This window comes from Mustela erminea, chromosome 15, assembly GCF_009829155.1.
Source record: "Mustela erminea isolate mMusErm1 chromosome 15, mMusErm1.Pri, whole genome shotgun sequence".
Taxonomy (NCBI): Eukaryota; Metazoa; Chordata; class Mammalia; order Carnivora; family Mustelidae; genus Mustela; species Mustela erminea.
The window spans coordinates 24,780,657-24,802,906 of NC_045628.1; the positions used below are offsets into that span (position 1 = coordinate 24,780,657).

Below are 22,250 nucleotides of genomic sequence, written 5' to 3' on the forward strand. Positions count from 1 at the left end.
GCTTAACAACAGAGCCACCCAGGCCCCCCAATAAATAAATCTTTAACTATGAAAGGACATCCTAGGAACAGTAGAATAATGAAAGACTGAGATTTTAAAAGTGAATCTAAAGCAGTTTCTCAGTCATGGCATTATTGACATCTTGGAAATACTATACAGTAAAAACCAATAGTGTCCATCCTACTTGTGATAGTTAAAAATGTCTTCACACGTTACCAATGTCCCGAGGGGACTAAATCATCTCCAGTTGAGAACCACTGCTCTGTAGGAAACAGATTGAAGAAAAGAAGATAATTTTAAATAATTGTATTTCCCTTAAACACTGCATTCACAGCATAAGAAAAATATAACTTAAAAAGCAAATAGGAACAAGGAAGCTCTTAAAAATCAGTATTTCTAAATTAAATAAAAAATAATTGACAACTTAGAAAAGTCAAGTAATACACCAAAGATATGGAACCAAAGGATAAAATGAGGGAAGATATACTCATGAAAGACCCAAAATACAACTAAATATGAACTCTAGATAAAGAGAGCAAAGAAAATAAAAGCTAATAGAAATTTCTCAGAAAGGTGTCTAGGCTACATAGACTTGACAAGTGCTCAAAGAGTAAGTGACTAAAGACTTTGAAAGGTAAAGAATGGATTCCACAGAGAAAGAGAATTATCATATGATCTCCCTGATACGAGGAAGTTGAGAGGCAACGTGGGAGGTATGGAGATAGGAAGGGAATAAATGAAACAAGACAGGATCAGGAGGGAGACAAACTGTAAGAGACTCTTAATCTCATAAAACAAGCTGAGGGTTGCAGGGGGGCGGTGGGGAGAGAGTGGTCGGGTTATGGACACTGGGGAAGGGATGTGCTATGGTGAGTGCTGTGAAGTGTGTAAACCTGGTGATTCACAGATCTGTACCCCTGGGGCTAATAATACATTATATGTTAGTAAAAAAATAAAATAAAAACTTAAAAAAAAAAAAAAAGAATGGATTCTAAACCTTCCCTGGAGAAGTAGTATCCATACAAATTAATGAGAATTACATTTGAGTCACATTATCATAAACAGGGAAGCAGCTTCAGATCAAAGAAGTTATAACTTTATAAATCTAACAGAAAATGATCTCAGAAGAAAGGACTGAGGTAAAAGGAAGAATGTAAGCAAGATACTGCATTCATATGAGTAAATCAAAGAAACAAACTCAGACAAAAATTATCTTATTAAACCGAACTATAGCAGCATGTGATCTGTGGAGAGTGGGTAAAGTTAATGTCTTCCAAAGCTTTTGCTTTGTTGAGGATGAAGATAATTAAGTAACTTCAGATTTTTAGCCTCATTGCCTTAAGTAGCACGGTAAAGTTTCTAGCATAACCACTAACATAAAGAATGCATAAATTCTAAAATAGTAGATGGAAAAGTTGGAATAAGAGAAAAAAGTCCTATCAGAATAAGGCAAGAAAAGATAAAAACAATGTAAAATGGCAGGGGGAGGGGGACAAATGGAAGAGACAAAATATGTAGGTAGAAATAAATCCAAATATATCAGGAAAGCTTTTCCTTACCTTCAGCTAAGGTGTTAGGTCCTTCCGAGGAAACAAAGGCTGCGTTGGGGTAAGGCCCTCTCCTCATCTGGTGATTAGTGCCGTTCCCAGGCAGCCCCCGCTCAGTCTTCTCCTGCACCTTGAGCTCTCCTGCATCTGCTCATGGCCCTCATCCTGCATTGTGATGAGGTGACAATACTGGAGGATAAGATCAATGCCCTCATTAAAGCAGCAGGTGTAAATGTCAAACATTTACCGCCAGGCCCTTTGCAAAGACCCTGGCCACAGTCTGTCTATATGGGGAGCCTCATGGGCAATGTAGGAGCTGGTGGACCCGTCCCAGCAGCTGGTGCTATATCAGCAGCAAGTCCTGCTCCTTCCACCACTGCTGCCCCAGCTGAGAAGAAAATGGAAGCAAAGAAAGTAGAATCAGAGGAGTCTGATGATGACATGGGCTTTGATCTTTTTGACTAAACCTCTTCTGTAACCTGTCCAATAAAAAGCTGAGCTCTTTTAAAGAATTAAAAACAAATCTATCAGGCATGATGATGAATGAAAATAACTTTGCCAGTTAATATCTAAAGATTGGCTGCTATGCCCTGTTTCTAGAAGCCATGACTAATATCTAGGAAAGCAGAGGAGAGGAGAGGAAGGATGACACCAAATATATGCTAAATACCTAGAAAAAGGATTATTCATATTAATATCAAACAAAACGGATTAATGTCTCATAACATAACAAATATATGAGCAAAAAGTAATCTAATTTTGATGAGATTTTGGAAAAAAAATCCATTGCATTATAGGACAAAAACATGCCTGAATGAAATACTTGATATGCAAGTAAACAAAATTATAGAATATAAAATATCTGAACATGAGTATGCAACTCTTTAAGAAAATGCATTCTTAAAGTATAGTTAATATGTATTACAACTGATCAGGTTTGACATTTGTAAAGTATGGTAGTGAGACTGATATGCTTGGAATGCATTCCAAGCATATCATCATGCATTCCAATGCACAATGCAATTTAACTTAGAAATCGGTATCACAATACAAAGTGTAGAAATCTTAAAATGCACTTTTAAATAGCACCAAATAAACTTATATATAACATAAAAATGGAAGTCAATGGAAATATGTATTAAAATAATGGATAATGATACATTAAAGAAAAATGATAGATTTAGTATTTTTGTTAGAAAAGAATAAAAAGATGAAAATAGTAAGCAAAATAGCTAACTTAATTCTGAGAAGGAACATTAAATAAATCCAAAGAAGGCAGGAACCACTTAAGAAATTAATGGACTAAAGAATAAAGATTCAAGGAGAAGATAAACAAAAACAAAAGTTGACAATAAAAAAAAAGCACCATTTGAAAAGAGTAATAATAGAGATACATTTTCATCAAGAAGAAACGAAGATAGATACATATTAAAGTGAAGAATGAAATAAACACTCATATACCCATTATGCACAGTTTATCAAATATAATCATTAATCTGTTTCAACAATATGTCTGTTTTTCAAAAACTGTTTTCATTTCTTATATTCTTCAAAATTCTTCAAATTTTGCACATAAAACTGTTGTTTTATCTTTTCCTTCAGCTTTATTGAGCTAAAATTGACAAATAAAATTATATATATTTACAGTATACAATGTGATGTTTTAATATACATATACATTGTGCAATGATTACTGTATCAAGCTAATATGTATTCATCACCTCACATAGTTACCAGCGTGTGTGTGTGTGTGTGTGTGTGTGGTGAGAACACTTAAGATCTATTCTCAGCAAATTTCAAGAATATAGTATATGTATATTAACCATAGTTACCAAATATATGTATATGCATGTATGTACATTTTTTTTTTCAGAACAAAGTCTTAGGCAAAGGACAAATGTTTTCATTATTTTTCTCAATACTCTGGACTATGGGATATTATATAGCATCCAGAGCTCTACCAGGGGAATCACAGAATATCTCTGATTTTACCAGTCTGTATTCATCAAAGTTTAAAAGCATGGATGCTGGCTATTGTCCTTTGTTACCATAAAGATCTGAAGTAAAGTTTTTCTTTCCTTTTTGTACCTTATACTTACCGCATTTTAATTTTTTTATTTTTTTAATTTTCTTTATTTGACAGGCTGAGATCACAAGTAGGCAGAGAGGCAGGCAGAGAGAGAGGAAGGGAAACAGGCTCCCCGCTGAGCAGAGAGCCTGACAAGGGGCTCGATCCCAGGACCCAGGGATCATGACCTGAGCTGAAGGCAGAGGCTTTAACCCACTGAACCACCCAGGTGCCCCTACTTACCACATTTTTTAAAAAGATTTATTTATTTGAGAAAGAGGTGGCGGGGGGCAGAGGGAGCGAAAGTCTTAGGCGGACTCTGCACTGAGCACAGAGCCCAGTGCAGGGCTGCATCTCTCCACCTGAGCCTAAACCAAGAGTCAGACATTTAACCAACTGTGCCACCCAGGTGCCCCACCACATTTTTTATTGAGATAGACTTGTGTAAGTTTAAGGAGTACTGCCTGTTGATTTGATACACTTAAATATTGAACTGTGATTACCACCATAGCATTATTTAACACTTCCAATAGATCACATAATTATTCTTTTTTGTGGTGAGAACATTTAAGATCTCATGGAAACTTTGAAGTATGGTATTAATAATGACTGTTATCACTAAGCAGTACATTAGATCTCCAAAATTAATACACCTTCTAAACTGAAAGTATGTGTATGCTTTTACAACATCTCCCCAATTCCTCCACCCCACAGCCCCTGGTAACCCAGCATTCTATTCTGTTTCTATAAGATCTACTTACTTAGATTCTGCATATAAATGATATTGTACACTATTTGTCTTTCTCTGTCTGACTTATGTTACTTACCATACTACCCTCAAGGTCCAGAAGTGTTTTTCTTCAAAAATTATAGCTAATGAGAACTCATAAAGATAGATCTTTCTATGATAATAAAACTAACCTTCTAAATATTAAGGAGCTCAGAAAATAGTATAATTTTCTCATAAAAAAGAAATGTAGTGTAAAAAGGTAAGGGATTATCAGTGATCATTACTTTGAAAGAAAAAAAAAGAGGCCTTTGAGGAAAAGTGTGTGGATAATAGTATATCCCATTATATTTTGAAGGCCCACCGAAGAGTGAAAGTGCTCTGTGGATTTCTCTAATTGCCTCAGCCATTCTCCCTGGCCGTGATCAGAGGCATGCCTTTGCCATTGAATGAGTATTTTTTTTTTCACCAGACAAGGGGATGTTTTTTCTTGTAGTTAAAAATTATCATTTTATATAAACTGTGAATCTATTGTTATTATGTAGCTGCTGAAATAAATGCATGCCTTATATTCTATACTTTAATTGTACATGATAACATAATTGTTTCATCTATAAATATAAGCTTGTTATTTTAACCTTCAAAATTATACAAGTATTTCCCTTATCAGCATGCTTTATTGCTAGTAACTACTGCTAGTTTTCAGTTGGCTTTCTTTGATATTGCTAGTGCCTTAGTTTTAAAGTTGAATGAATGAGTGAATGAACAAATGAATGAACAAAACAAATAGATGTATGATAAGGCTTCCAGTAAGATTTTGTGTATATGCACAGAAGCATATGAATATTTTTAAGCAAATATTCAAAATTCTTCTCAATGAAATTAAGAGTTGCATATGCTGTGGTATCCTGGTGAGGGCAGCAAAACATTCAGCCTAATTTTAAAAGGAAATAGTTCTGTGCAAACTACAAGTTATTACAAAATCCAAAATGTAGCTCTTCAGTCCAAGAAGAAGTATTCAAAGACAAAACAACTATACTTCTCATCAAAACAATCACTATGTCATCACTATTTTCTAAATCACAGTAGCTCTTGTATTGATTCATCCGTTCATTCATTCATACTATCTATCTATCTATCTATATCTCAAAGTCATGGACTTGTATGATCTTAGGAACTACCTCCTACAACCTCAAAAGATAATAACATTCCTGTAATTGAGAACTAAAAGGACACACAGTCCTATTAATTATGACTAAATTTCAATTGCATATGCAGCATATATTTTTTCTATTTTCTATTTTAATGATTTATTTAAAGCATCCCACACCTTAAAATATGTTTTGTGGTATATTCAAGTGGGTAATTGTAATAGCATGTTCTGATATCTAATATGAAGGTATGTTGGAAGACAGTCTATAAAATCATTGGATTTTTATTTCAGTGTACTAAAGCTAAATATAAATATTATATTTTGATGGACTATAAACATGTTAGCAGCTGAATCAGTAACATTTATTGTACAGATACTTCATGGTTTTAACAAATATTTACTTGGTACTGTCTCACAATAAAAAAGAAATTGTACAAATATAAGAAATCTTAGAAATGCATTATTTTATTGACTTGACAATTGTTTGGAAATTCATTGCACAAGTGAATGGATTTTTCTTGTTCTTTCTTTTTCCCTTTCTGTCTTTCTCCTTTTTTTCTTTCTTTCTTCCTTTTTTCTTTCTTTCTTCCTTTCTTTCTTTCTTTTTAGGTATATGCTTTAACTGAAAACCTACAAATAATAGTAGTGAAGCCAGGGCAGGTAGAATGAGGAGGGAGGCATAGAGAAACTTGTATGAGTTTGAATGTGCTTTCGGAGTTTTTATTCTGAAAAAATAGAAATGGCTTTAGAAATCTTAAATGGAATCTTAAAATTTTCAGCCTTTTCAGTGAGATACACTGTGATTCTAGTTACTTCAGTGGTAATAATCATTTTGTGGAAAATACTTTTTTTTTTTTTTTTTTTTTAAGTTAGCTCCATGATTCAATGTGGAGCCCAATTCAGGGCTTGAACTCAAGACCCTGAGATTAAGACCTGAATTGAGATCGAGAGTCAATGCTTAAACACCTGAGCCACCCAGGAACCCTTGGAAAACACTCTTTTGACTGCCAGTATTCCATTGTACACACATGTGTCTTGCATGATATCCTGTTAGTTTTTATTTTAAAAAGTGATTTCCATATATGTTTAACTGATACTATAATTTGAAATTTAAACACATACTTCCAGATGCTGAGGTTCAGAATTACAAATTTCTTCTATATTCAGAGCCACTAAGGGAAAAATAAGTTAGCAATGTTATCGTCTCTTATTTGACACATAGAATTACAAATTGGATGTTGTTTTTATTTTTATCATGAGAAACCGAAGAATAAATGTCTACTGTGAACTTACCATGGATGAGTGTAAAGCACAGTTCTGTTTCAAAGTATCTTTAGCTTTGGCAAGAAAATCAGGCATAGATATTTTATAAACTAATGAAAAATGAGATGTAAAGTAATTCTAATAAAAGGAAATTTATAATTTGTAGACCCATAAGTAGCAAAGATATAAAGTGAAAAAGTTCAGAGGAGTTAATCCAGAATTGCAATGGTCATCCATTTTTTTGTTTAAAAATTTATCTTGAGTATCTACTCTGTTTATTCCTGTTTTCCATGGGAATGTCTGGGGAGGACATATAGCAGTCAGAAGGTCTTTTGATGAGCATAAAATCAGAATTAAAAAGCATGTAAGTGGATGTGCTTCCCAGGACTCACTTTTCCCCTTAACATTCTTGGATGTGAAGAATTTTGCCAATACATTTTACTCTGTGAGTGTCCTTTTATTTTGCTCCGTTTCTAATGCTTTTCTTTTGTTTTTAAGTTTCTTGCCACGATACTACTCTAATGGTATCTGTACAGGTCTTAGCCTAATAAGCTGGTCTTTAAGGTGGCGTGACATGTTTATCATAATTTGTGTACCTATAAAAGTATAAATTTCAGGGAATAATTAGTGAACAAACTTTGTTATTGCCACTCATACCATTGTATCCACCATATCATTATTCTGAGTACTGAACTATGTACATACATATGCATACACATACACACATATATACATATGTACATAAATTCTGTTTATAATTTATAATGGAACATCGGGCATACCTATGTTGATAACTATCATGAGACAGAAATGGAAATTTGTTCTATGGATTCTAGTAGTTTACACTTAGATTTATTGGGGAGTAAGCACTAAAAAAAAAAAGGAACTAATGTTTTGCAAGCTTTTCTCTGAGTCTCATGTTCGACTTTTGATACTATTTTGACAGGTCCCATCCTCCCCAAATTTATTGAAATTCAATCAGTATACAAAAAGTGACATATAATTAATGTATACAATTTGATGAGTTTGGACATATTTATACACTTATGTTACCATCACCACAATCAGATATACAGGGTAATAAATATATCCATTACTTCCAAAAGCTTGCTTGTGTCCCTTTGTTTCTGTTTATGTTGGAGGGGCTAGACTAAGAACACTTAACGTGAAATCTACCCTCAACAAATTTTTAAAAAATATTTAACTTATTTATTTGTCAGAGAGAGAGTATAAGCAAGGAGAACAGCAGACAGAGGGAGAAGCAGGCTCCCCGCTGAGCAAGAAGGCTGAGGCTGGGCTGGATCCCAGGACCCTAGAATCATGACCTGAGCCAAAGGCAGACACTGAACCAACTGAGCTACCTTGGTGGTGTCCTACCCCGAACAAATTTTTAAATGCATGATAGCTATTGTTAACTATAGTCACTGTATTTTCACCATGATCCTAGCAAACATAAATACTCCATGATATAAGAATACATAGTCACACATTTTTTTAAATATTTTACAAACAGTAAAAAACAAGTAAAATAATGGCCACTTAGATAACAAAGACAGTGATTCACAGTTTACAACATTCTTTTGTGTCCATCACTTCCCTTAATCTTCAGAGTATAGACATGAAATGGACAGGGCAGAGATTGTGCAACTGATAAATTGTTCCTCTTCTATTTTTTGAGCTGCAAAATGCAGTGATTAAATTTATCTTTAAGCATTAATTAGTATTCTTTGATATCTCAATTCTCTTCTATCTCTTTTGATTGGTTTTGGCACTTTTTAAAAAAATTTTTTAGCACTTTTAATTTGATAGTGTCTTATACTTTACATTTCAATAGTTGGCTAAGATTGAAAACTACTCCTTTGTCTTCTATTCGTATCATCTTTTCAGTTCTTAACACAGACAGATATTTTGAAATCTATGTGAAGAAAAGACATACTGGTGGTGAGTACTCAGCTAATATTAGAAAACTTCCCTTTCTGAGGCACCTGGGTGGCTCTGCCAGTTAAGTATCTGACTCTTGATTTCTCCTCAGGTCATAATCTTAGGGTATTGAGATCCAGCCCAGATTTAGGCTCTGTGCTATGTGTGGACCCTGCCTGGGTTTCTCTCTTCCCCGCCCCTCCCATTCCTCTCTCCCTCTCTTTCTCTCTTTTCCTCTTAAAAAAAAAAAAAAAAAAAAAAAAAAAAAGCCCCTTTCTCCTTTTCTTTTTGCTCTCACTCATTTATTAATGCAAACTTCAATATATACAATGATAAAAAATTTCAATGGTCCACATCAAAACATTGTTTCATATAAGTAAGAAGATAAGTATTGCTTCTAAAGTATTATTTCTGAAGGCATTGGCATTTGTGTTTTTCACCCAGCTCTCGAAATATTTCAAATTTATCATCATTCATGGCACAAACAGTTATGAGCATTTTTTAAGCTTCTTAACCTTTTATAAAAAGCAGACTGACAGATACTATAATGTTACTTGGAAGGAGTTTATGAAGCATACAGAGTCCATTTATCTTTGCAGACAATTAAGGATTTAAACATGGATTAAGCCATGCAATCAAGTAGTTTGTACATAGATTATTTGGTCTTGGAACCCTATCAAATTATTTGAGTGCAGTAGTGTTATTTCACCAAAAGCTATTACAGGAACAGCCTTAAAAACTCATTCCTGTATTTTCTCCAAGGAGTTATTAAGTCATTCACAATATCACCATATTTCAGTGTCTTCTATACAAAAACTTACACTGAAAATATCCACTTAAATTCAGTACTTCTCAAAAAATAAGGTTTTCTTAAGGGAACCACAGTTTTATCCCCATATTACAAAGTAGCTCTCCATATAGTATTTACTTTCAGAATTTGGCCACCCACTAAATGATATTGAAAAATACCTTGTACTAAGTGCACATATTTATAAATGGAAATAGACTATTGGAAAGGAAAAAATGCTTGGTTAAAAGAACAGAGCATGAGCTGTGGTGATTAATAACATACAAGTATAACTTTTTTTTATTATGCTATTGTACTGGTTAAGTGTAAAAAGAGAAAAAAAAATTCACAGCAATTCTATCAGTTGGACATCCCATAAGTAATTCTGCAGATGTGAATGCACTTTACCTATAAGCATGCCCTTATCAACTAGCAAAAGTGTTATTTTCTGTTTTCTTTTGGACACCATAATACTCAGGAAAAAATGCATAATCAAAATGCTTCTTAGGACCTACAGTCTTCAGGTTCAGTCCTGATGGCTTTTTCCAACTTGTTTTCTCCCTACAGATATGTCTGTATTTTGCTATTTTATTGTATATATTTCCTATAAACTACCACAAATCCTTTGTGGCACCAGGCATGCCATTAATTAATTGCTTAACTCTGTACAGATGCACTGTGCCAGGCCCTCTGCCAGATGCTGGAAATACAAAGATAAACATGACACAATCCCTTTTTTCAAGGAGTTGAATATCTAGCCAAAGTGGATCCCATTTTTATGGTACTTTGGAATATAGCAAGCTCTCCCACATTATCATATTTGATATACACACATGGGAAATTTAAAAAGTGCATTAGAAGTATGTTTACTCTTCCTGGGCACTGAACTGCAACAATTATTTTGTTCAATAATCGATCCACTGGGAGGATGTAGCTAATGTGTAAAAACTCAAATTTCAATAGATGTGTTATCCTGGGAGCATAATTTTGGTGAAACTCTCCTCAATTCTGCACTGTTATTGGATTTTGATTTTGCTTCCATCATTATCAAATCTGAAGATCTAGTATTTATCTTATAGATAATACAAATTGTGTACCACTTCTGCATTGCTTCAGAAAAGGTAATTGCATTACCTCCAATCCAATAAAACAGAATGAGAAGAATCCAGAGCCAAAGATCAGAGTGAAATGATACCATATTAAGAAAAACCTCTATATTTATTTATATTTTTATGCCTTTAAATATTTTAAATATGATGTGATGACCATTTACCAAATTTTATATATATATTTTATATATATATTATATATATATAAATATATATATAAAATATATATATATAAAATTTGATTCTTATCATGCAAAATACAAACTATACCTATTTATAGGTCCTACTGCTTCCCATGGTTTTGTGTTGTAATTGATGGCATTTTAAAAATAGATTTTAAAACAAGACCATTTATTCTGCCATAGATTTATTGATTTGCTCCCCTCCTCTTCATGCCATTGGTGAGGGAATCGGGTTCTAGGGTAGTGGCTTTTCCATCCTCTAGCCTGGCCAAACCACAAGACCTGACATGGTTGATAATTGACATTGACAGCAGGGGAGCTAGTGCAGCAAACCATTTGCCAGAGACATGTGTGCTGGTACTAGTTGTAATAAGACTAAAATGAAAAAAGAAAAAAAAAATCTCCTTTGCATAGATTGGGAGAGCAATTTCAACATGTCTTTTGATTGACATGCTTGCAGATGTTTAAGATCTGTGAAGCAAACTGTAATTTATGGAAAGCGGATTTTTGCATCCGGTTGATTTCCCTTAGAAACATTTCACTGAAATATGACATTTGATTTTGATTTTTCACGACCACCTCAGAGACAAAATGTTATGTGCTGTCTCCTAATGCTATTAACATATTCTGTGTGCTGGTAGTGACTATCAGCAAGTCTTTCATCAGCAACACCAAGAATTGTAAATATGTTACTAAACAAGTGGCAAATCTAGGAATAGATCATACATTTTCAGTGAGAGTGATTTCACCCAAAAGGGGAAAAATAGACTCCAAAAAATTGGAGTGACAGACTGTTAGATATTACAATGGTTTTTGAACCTCTATAGGGCCACAGGACAAATAGGATATATAGAATCTCTGTTATGAAAATTTCATGGGTGCAGGATTAGGAGAAAAAGAAGTCTGAAAAGGCTTTAGGGTTGGAAATAAAATGGTTTAAAAAAAAAAAAAGTTAAGAAACAATAGTATAGGGGCACCTGGGTGGCTCAGCCAAATGAGAATCTGCTTCAGTTCAGGTCATGAGCCCAGAGTCCTAGGATGGAGTCCCACATCAGGCTCCCCGCTCAGCAGGGAGTCTGCTTCTCCCTCTGCCCTTCACTAGGCTTGTGCTTTCTCTCATTTGTATTCTCTCTCTTTCTCTCTCAAATAAAAAAATAAAAAAAAAATTTTTTAAAGAAACAGTACAATAAACCCAGTCATTTAGAGTTTGAAGCTATATACTTAGTTTAACTAGAACTAATTTATCAAGCAAAGGACAAAATTTTGCTGAACTGGTAAAACTATAAATAAAATAAATACAATACTGTGCTAAATAATCATCTTCTAGAGAGTTTCTTAAAGGTGTTCTTTTAAAATAAGAACTGAAAACAAGTACAGCTATAAAAATTTCAAATAAGTTATTACCACTACTTATTTTTAGATGTAAATAAAGGATTAAAAGCATGAGCAAAATTATATGTTTTTAATGTATTATGCTTTAATTAATATATTTATTTCCAATTTCAAAAGGGGTTAGAATATTTGATAATTATCAGTAAGATATTTTTATTTCAAATTAGTAACATTTATTACAGTTCCAAAGACGAGAGGCATTAAAGTGTAAGAAATTTTTATTGTGTATTTATTTTAATTATTATTTCCACTTAGATCCTAAATCAAAGGGACAATATTTACAATTTATTGTAGCCATATTTTTCAAAGACAGTTATTTTTATGCAGATTGTATGCTCACAAATAAACAATTGAAAGTAGTTAAATTCAAAAAGATTACAAATAAGGTAACAAATTAAGCTAAATCCAACTAGATTCAAGCACTTTGAGGTCAATTACAGTGATATGTAAAAATCAATGGCTGTGTACAAAGGCATTTTAGAAAGTTACTGTAAAACAAACTTTTGTTAAATCTACCTTTAGTTAGAACCTATTCTACAAAAAAAATCTTTTTCAAGAAAACAAGTTACTGAATGAGTTTTAAAATGCAAATCTAGTATCTAATGTAATAATTTCTGACATAGCTATTAAATTTGCTTTCTTTATTTAAAGGTTTTCATTGTATTTGAAATAATCTATGCACATATATTTTCCAAGCCAGTCAATGAAATTTTTTTAGCATGATAATTTCAAGCTGTGCCATACTGAAAAGAGGAGTAAGTAAAAAAAGGAAGGCAGAAAGAGAATATTATAAGGATTATAGACAAAGGATAGAAATTGTCCATTTTTTATACAGAATCTTATGTTCTCAAAAATAAGTTATTCCAACTTAATTGGACTAAAATAATAAACAAATGATGATAAATAAAATTAGTCACATTTCCAAAATTCATACTTATTGGAAACAACCAGCTAGAGACAGAAAACCACACTTCAGAAAGCATATTAACACACACAAACATATGCATGTATACTTACATCTGTGTGTATGTATGTATTGGTACATATACTTGTTTATATTAACTTATATTAGAAAGGTACTAGATATGACATCACATCCTAAGCTAAGTGATAGCCTTAGAGGACAAAGGCTTTGAACAAAGCAACATATCCCAGGAAAAAGATACCTCACTGCAATTTAGATATTAATTTAAGCTTGAAGTAATTGGAAATTTATAAATATGTTTAATGAATGGCTGTAAGTATGTTTAATAAATGGCTTGTTCAAGAAGAAACAGAAATGTAGCTAGTTAGCCTAGCTGCAGGGACACAAGTAGAATGAGAAATAACAAAATTCTCTCAAGGGAATTACGCAAGCCATGCAGCATCATATGTCAACATCAGCTTACCTTCTGTTACCTTCAATGTAACAATTGAATATATGACCAAACGGCCACAAAGTTAAAACAACCTACCTACTAGGCATAGAGCCTTATTTCCAAATGTCACTTTCGCAATGACACTGTGGGTTTTCAAACGTGATTGCAAAGTTTAAATTCCTGTTCTGCATGCCTGTCCCATCATAGCCTGAAACCCTGAACCATCTTTGGGTCAAAATAGCCCCAAATTACCTACTTTTTTTTTTTTAAAGATTTTATTTACTTATTCGACAGAGAGAGATCACAAGTAGGCAGAGAGGCAGACAGAGAGAGAGAGGGGAGGAAGCAGGCTCCCTGCTGAGCAGAGAGCCCGATGCGGGACTCGATCCCAGGACCCTGAGATCATGACCTGAGCCGAAGGCAGCGGCTTAACCCACTGAGCCACCCAGGCGCCCAATTGTACAATTTTTTTTGATAAACGAGCGTTAGAAAAAGGATTGGTAGAATTTGGGGGTAATAACCAACACAAACCAGGACTTCCCTAGAAGAATAAGAAGGTGTAGTTAATCAGTTCATCTCACTTCAGATCAGTCTGATTTCCTGATTTACTCAGGCAGAAAAACCATGTAGAGAAAGGTAAATGAGTAGCTCCCAGAATTTCTGGAAAAATCAGAGAACCAGGTTGGGTACCTGTGCAGGAAGGAAAGTGGCCCCATAATCAAAATTGGTTGGAATTCTGCTGTAGCACTCCTCTGCTGAGGATGGTACTGCCAGTGCTCTATCCAGCAGCAAAAAGCTTGCAACAATGCCTTCTCCAACCTTGGACCCTGAGATGTTCCCTGCCGCAGCTGTGGAGGATATTCTCATTACTGCCATTGCTACTGCAGCCAGAAGTAATTCTTTCACTAATTTTCCAACGTGTCAACAGGTCTAATTTCAACATCCAGACACGTGAGTCTGATTGGCCAGACCGAGTCATATGATCTTCCCTAGCTACCTGGAGATCTGGGAAAATGGGTGCCTAATGTTTTTATCACTTATGATAATATATGTGGTTTATCTCTAAATAAGACTTAAACGGTGGGAATTTGACTAGTATCAGGAATGGAGTAAGAGATTCCCCCATAAGCACAGTATATAGCAAAGTATGATTTCCTGAGTTTGATGCCAAAGCACATGATATTTTCACTGCTCTAGGCAACTGCTCATGTGAGATAATGCTTTTTCACAGCCTAATAGTTACCATAAATGCAAGAACTGCCAATTCCAACTGATTAGAAAATAACATGTTTTCTAATTTAATAAATAATATTTAATCCCTTTTCCTTGGGCAATTTAATGTCCTATAAGATTTCCATTTTTCATAATATTGAAATCAAAATTAGTTACTAATACATAGTGCTTGTGCAGAAATCTAAAAAAGATGGCGTTGACCTTTTTAATCCACCCCTTTAATTAAACTCTAGCCATCTGATTAGACACTAGCCATCTATGTGATGTAATTTTAATGGCCATCATAAAAAGACCTCGCCTCTCTTAAATGCATTTCTTTACCTGGTTTGCAATAGTGCATGTGATTTTACTTTTAGACATTTATTTCTCTGGATCAAGATATTGTATATCAAGAATCAAGAGTGAGAATGTAAGTTGTGGTATTGTCCATCTTATAATTTTGTATTCTGGTGTTTTGTATGCAGTAGGTAGAAAATGATACATTATGCTTGCAGCGTATACGTGTTTGTGTGTGGTGAGTGTGCATGTGTGTGTGTGTGTGTGTGTAAAAATAAATTAATGATTTTAACACTTTTTTTAAACTGATGAAACCGAATATGGGTATAATATATTTTTTAAATAGTGTATCATCTTGACATCAAATAAACACTTGAAAGACAGATGGTCAAATTTTGTCTTGAAATAAGTCCCAAGGAAGACATAGTAATGTATATGACAAAATAATAACACAACTAGTGGGACAAGGAGAAAGACAAAGAAAAGATTTTATAAAAGAAAACAAGAGGAAAAGAAAAGATAATTTAGCTTCTTTAAGATTTTGCTGTAACTCTGAAAAGACTAACAGAATAGCAAATAATACTTCGTTTCTATATATTTTTAAAATCTGATCAATAATCTGAGAAGTTGACCTCACTGGGTCTACAGACTTTCATGATTTTTTAATCTTTTATATTCACAACAGCTAATTTCACAAGCCACTTACTCTCACAAAAGCAGCAATGCGTCCCACATTTATTGTCATACATTTATTGTCATCCAGGTGCATGGTACTGTACTAACTCTTACGGGATACACAAAATGTATCTAAAAACTCATTTTCTTGAGAATAAAAGAATTTCATAAATGTATGCATGATAATACAGGAAAAAATATGTGAAATGCACATAATGCATGGAAAACATGAAACCTAAAAATGTACCTAAATAACTCACAGATTGTATCACTTTCCCAGGTAACTAGTTTGTGAATTAATCCTGTCTCTGAGCTTTCTGACTCTTATGGTCTGTCCTATTCAGTTCATCACTACTCACATACTGCTTTATTTCACTGATGAAGTGTACATACCATATGTATTAGGCACCCAGTACTCTTGCTAGGTGACAGATATAAAAATATAAAAGGGTTTGAGCTCTGTCTTCAAGCATAGTCCATCTTAGTGAGGAATCATTGCTACAAACAATTTTTAAAAGAATATACAACTTACTAGATACTATACTTAATCCAGTAAGGTGAAAGGGACTCAGACACATAGGTGGCTTTGTCTGGGAAGGACTCACAGAAGTAATTTTAAGCTAAAATATATCTTAAAATTTGAAAAAGAATGAGAAAGCAAACAATATACTCAATAAGTAATCATAAATTGAAAACTATTTGCTCAAGTAAATGGGTCAGCATTGGTTTTACTTTAAAAAGTACTGACCAATTGGAAAATATTTTAAATAATGATAAATAATGTTGGCAGGGGTTTAAGAAAATAGCAGATCTCATCTACTGCTGGTAGAATATAAACTGGCAAAATTTTTGAGTAAGCAGCTTGTCAGTTTGCATCAAAAGTCTTAATATTTTTCTTACACTTTGACCTGGCAATTCTACTTATAGGAATCTGTAATAAAATAAATAATAATGTTCACAGTGATCTATGTGCAAGGTTGTTCTTTGCAGCATTACTTATGAAAGCAAATATTTTGGTAAGAACCCAACAATGTGAAGTAGTTCAAAGAATTATTCTAGGTCATTCATAGGAATTCAGCCTCTAATATATAATAGCGGCCATTTAATAACAAGGAAATTTATTTATTTGTTAGCAAATAAATGTTAAGTGCAAAAAATATATTGCAAAATATGTGTGTGTTTATACTAATTTCTAACAGAATTCTGTTAGAATTCTGTATATTTTATTTCACTTTTTTGCTGTTGTTTTCATTGTTTTCTAAAATCTATACAAGTAACATGTATTGCTTTATCTCAAAATGTAATACATTCTTTGTAGGAAACAAAAACAGAATTCTTTATCTGTAAGTATCTGCAGGGTCTTGTTAGACAAATTTTAAAAAGTAGAATAGGTTCTGTTAAAAACAACACAACAGACCCAAAATGGAGTTGCTTATGCTAAGCCCTGCATCACCAAACTAAGACATAATTAGTTTGGGCTCTCCCAGAAGTGGAATCTTAAATCCCCCCAATGAGGTAATCTGCCCTAGAGACCCCTGCCATGTTCTGAGAAAAGTGACCTTGCCACAACCAATCTGATTTTTGCTAGTACAGTTTCCTTGTTCCTGTTCCCTTCTGCCTATAAAAGTCTTTCATTTTGTACAGCTCCTCAGATCACTTCACTACCTGCTAGATAGAATGCTGCCCAGTTCATGAATCATTGAGTAAAGCCAGTAAGATCATTAAAATTTACTCAGTTGAATTTTTTTAACAATTATTAACCAATTTTATTAAAGCACCAATTAATATTAACAATTGTGCATATATATGTTTTCATTTCATTGTAGTATAATGCATAGTTTTATACCATTGACTCTTGAAAAACCTGGATTTGAACTGATGTCCCACCATTATACAGATTTCTTATGTTAGATACACTATATTACTATAAATGTATTTTCTTTTATTATGATTTTCTTAATAACATATCTTTTCTCTAGCTTACTTTACAGTAAGATACAGTATAAAATACATATACATGTATTAATCAACATGTATTAATCAACTGTTTATTGATAAGAGGTCTGGTCAACAGTAGGCTATTAGTAGTTAAATTTTGAGGGAGTCAAAAGTTATACAAGGATTTTCAACTGTGCAAAGGGTTGTTCAAGAGTCAACTATATATACCTAAGTGTGTTACCCTTTTCAGGCAGATCTTTGTTTGCTTGATTTATGTTAAATTTAAAAAAAGAATTTAAATTAGAATTTAGAAAAAATAAATTAGGATTTCCCTATATACAAATTTATATATTTGATCAGTATTCTCCTCAATATGTTCAAAGTAGTGATTCATATCAGGTTTATTAGACAATGAGTCTTAATAAGAAAAATCAGTTCCTATCAAAGATAACCAAACATAGGGCTCCTGGGTGGCTCAGTGGGTTAAGCCTCTGCCTTCAGCTTAGGTTATGATCCCAGAGTCTGGGCATCTAGTCCCGCATCAGGCTCTCTGCTCAGCAGGGAACCTGCTTCCTCCTCTGCCTGCTTCTCTGCCTACTTGTGATCTCTGTCTGTCAAATAAATAAAATCTTAAAAAAAAAAAAAGATAACCAAACATATGACCCAAAGCAATATAAATTTAAAGTAATATAAACATAAAAAATAATAGTTCAGGACACAAGTAAAAATGTGAAAGTTTTTTTTTTGTTTGGTTTTTTGGCTTTTTGGTGTTTTTTTTTTTTTTTTTTTTTTTTGAGAGAGAGTGCTCGTGCCTGCGCCAGGGGTTGGGGAGGGACAAAGGGAGAATAAGCAGAGAATCTTAAGCAGGCTTCATGCCCAGTGTGGAGCCCAGGGTAGTGCTCTTACCACCCTGAGATCTTGGTCTGAGCCAAAAATCAAGAGTTAACTGCTTAACCAACTGAGCCAGTCATGTGCCCCTGTAAGAGTATTTTTATATGTTCTACTTAGTTCACTGTTTATTTCCTTTTAAATAAAAGCTACATTTTGACAAATAACTAAGAAAATATTTTCAACATATATCGTATGGCTTTGCCTTCAGAAGTCACATAATGTGATAATTGTCTTGGCACTCCACTCCCAGAAAATTATTTACAATCATACAAAAAGAAAATAAAAAGAAATAGGTGGAAATCTTGCATTCTAAGCATGTTAGTTTCCAGGTATAATTGTTTTATATTCTCATCTCTGAATTAACAGTTGTTATCACAGAAGGAAGAATTCCAGCAACCCCTTTATATTGTGAAACATAGGAAAGGAGAGTAGTAGATTAAACTCAGCACTAATGAATTCTATTCTACAGTGCTTATTACATTTATTCTTGGTTTCAAACCCTAGTGACTATGCAAATACCTTAATAAAACATTCCAAGTCCAAATGTGAAAAGTCTAAGGAAGCAAGAGACATTGGTACTTTTCTGAAATTTTTAACGATTTTAGATTTAGAAAACACAGCCTGAAGGGACCAAAAATTTCAATGAATTAATCTACTAGTAAGAAACTAACGCATGAACAGATTAACTAAAGTAACAACATTTAGAGCAAATAAGGACTTAAGAGTGAGAATAAAAGTTTAGCTTATTTGTGTGTAGCTGTCACTTTTGGCAAAGTCAACTATTATTATTCAATTTTGGTAAATTACTCAGTACTCCTCAGTTTCAGTCTCCACATCTATAAAATAGAGGAATACTATCAAAATGACTATACACAAGTTTTCTGTAGTTCTTTCTGGAATAAAAAGCATGGAGGAAGGCTAAAGATGGGCTTTCTATATATAATTTTGTGTTTCTTAAAAGGTATTTTAAAATTAAAAATTAAAACTGAACACTTTTAAAATTGTGCAGGATAAATAAGGAAATAAATTAACAGTTATGTTTTCTAGTCTTCCATTTTAAATATGTAGTGCACATATGGAAACATTGGGAAATTTGATCCCACTTCGGGGAAATAGATAATAAACTGGTAATCCTATTTTTAATTGTAATGATTCTGTGCGATATGTACAGCTAACTTTTGTCACTTGATCGATGAACCTGTTTGAGGAAGAATAAGAAAATATGAACATTTAATGATACAGTTGAAATCCTTCTGGCCACAGCCTAGAAACAAAACTACAGCCCTGAGCAAATATTATCAATTCTCATCATCATCTGGAGTATCCTTTATCTCAGGCTCCTGAGATCATCTGTTATGAGAGGCAAAGCAATTGAAGTAGTTCACTTGAGCTCAAATAGATATAGTAGAACCCTTTTAAAAAGAGTTCATGCCTAAGATATGTTTCCCTAAGGCATTAGAAATGTTTAGATCGCATACACATTGTCATATTTTTTTTAATTTCCTATCAAGAAATTTACTGTTATACCTGAGGAGTTAGCCTTTAGAGGGATGGATATGCTATTCCAGACTGCTTTACTTCTCTGAAATACATTTATTACAAAAATTATTTTTTAAAGAAAAATTTTGTGGGCTCATTAATGAGGGTGCTTTTTCAGCTGAGGTACATGTGTGTCTATGTTCTTGTAATTTTGTATTGAATATCTTCATATGAGTAATATTACCTTAATGTTCTTCTGAGATTTGGTTGCTCATCTGGCCATACCACAGACCTTTTCTTAGAGTGCAGAGATGATAAACTATTTGAGGAGGGTAAAATTGAAAAAAAAAATTGTATCACATTGAAATAGAAAATCCTGATTGTAAATTTTCTAATGTGTTGGGTGCTTTGGGAGGCAAGAAGCAGTCAGAGGACAGAGATATAAAATTTAATGGGTGGGGCCAGGGATGAAATCTGAGTATCAGTTGCTTGTTACCTCAATTCTGTTCATTTAAAATCAGCTGAAATATGTTCTTTGGGTCTCTTCATATAAAGTATTTATTCAGCAAGCTGAATAAACGAGTAACCAATTAAGTTTAATAGTGGGATTTTAGATGATTACCATCAATATTTTTCTTTCTAAACAGGGAGCATTTGTCTCTCTCTCTCCTTTAGAGCCTTGCCTACCCCTATCAATCACAGACACTGCATGAGGCTTCCTTCTTTCATAGGGTGGTTTCTGGAGCCAAGAAGTTTAAGACCTGAGTCCTATTAAAAAGATACAGGAATATCCTTCCCTTCAGGTTAGCTCCTCTTGTACATCTGCACTTCTCAACTGCATAGCAGTTTTCCTGTGACATGGTTTCAGATTAAGCTCTTTCTCTTTCTGCATGTAGTAATGGGTTAAATGAAATAAGAACCGAACTGTTTTAGAAGAGTAATAGGTTGTCTGTAAAAGGCCTCTCTCTCTCGCTCTCTCTCTCACACACACACACAACCAAACTGAATGTTCATCCATGCCCTCCTACTGAATTTCACCAGAAGACAATACATTTCAATATATGAAAATATTATATACAGATAATGAAAACTGCCTACACCTAAGAATTAGCTTCTGGACCCAGGGAAAAAAATTTCTTCTACACTTTCCTGAATTTCCTCATCCTTGGTCCTTCCTGGAATTCTTTAACTCTCTAGCCTTTTCAAAATGCACACATCTTTGAATATTGGATCTCTTACTCAGATTATTAGTAGGCATATTAACAGGGGTCCAACTGTGTAAGACCTAATTAAAAGGGAAACTGATGTAAACATATTTCTGCTTCTACTGAAGAAAGGAAATAATAATAATATCCTATAAATCATGCACTCAAGTTTTGGAATATATTGATGGAAAAGGTGTCAACTCTGTCAAAAAAAAGTCAGCAGAACAGCTGACTTTTCCAACAAGCAGCATTCTCACATTTTCTCCCTTCTCAGATGTTTTTAGAACTTGGTCTTTATAAGCTCCATTTAAGTTTGAGGAACCAGATGATTCCTTCTCTAGCTGGGTGTTCCACCAGCACCAGTGACCCAGAGAAGAGAAACTGCCCACTACCTGCAGATAACATTCACACTGGGCCTTAGAAATCAGTGGTTTCTTTCTGTCTCTCTCTCTACCTCTCTCTCTCTTTCCCTCTCTTTCCCTCTCTCTCTCTCTCAAAATGCAACTGGTTATTTACTTGTAAGCATTTTAAATTCGTCCATATGGATTCGGAAACTTTGTGAGTGTGTATGAGAGAGAGAGAGAGAGAGATAGTGTGTGTGTGTGTGTGTTTGTGTGTGTGGTGTGCGTGCCAGTCTGCCAGTGGGTATTTAAGAGCACTCACGAATCATACTGGGATTTTTTTTTTTCCTGCTCCCTCCCTCCTTTTCCGGTTCTCAGTGAAAGCTTTAGGGTCTGGATTCAAAGACGCAAGCCATTGCATTGTATTTTCACTTTGCAGACTTAAATAACATCCAAGAAATATCATCAGAGAAACCTAACTCTCAACGACCAAATTGACTAAAATTCTATGCCAAGTTTAAAAAAGAAAAAGTATGTGTCTAAATTATATACCATGCAATAAAAAATCCATACCCAGTTATATTGTTTAAAAAATATATATGATATGACTATATGTTCCAAATAACCACTTTCAACATGCCAAAAAAAATTCAAAGACATCAAATAGCATAAAACATTGTACTGCAGAGACGGAAGAAATGCATTT

At 33.7% G+C, this 22,250-nt stretch overlaps 2 protein-coding genes across 9 annotated transcripts in view; both read left to right on the forward strand.

Moving 5' to 3' along the window:
* Positions 1-22,250, forward strand: part of SLITRK1 (SLIT and NTRK like family member 1) — a 430,289-nt gene that overhangs the window by 403,389 nt on the left and 4,650 nt on the right. The gene's annotated exons all lie outside the window — the stretch shown is intronic.
* On the forward strand, positions 1,664-2,038 carry LOC116574250 (60S acidic ribosomal protein P1-like). The gene has a single exon (XM_032314920.1). The coding sequence runs from the start codon at positions 1,701-1,703 to the stop codon at positions 2,010-2,012; it is 312 nt and encodes a 103-aa protein (XP_032170811.1). The 5' UTR covers positions 1,664-1,700; the 3' UTR covers positions 2,013-2,038.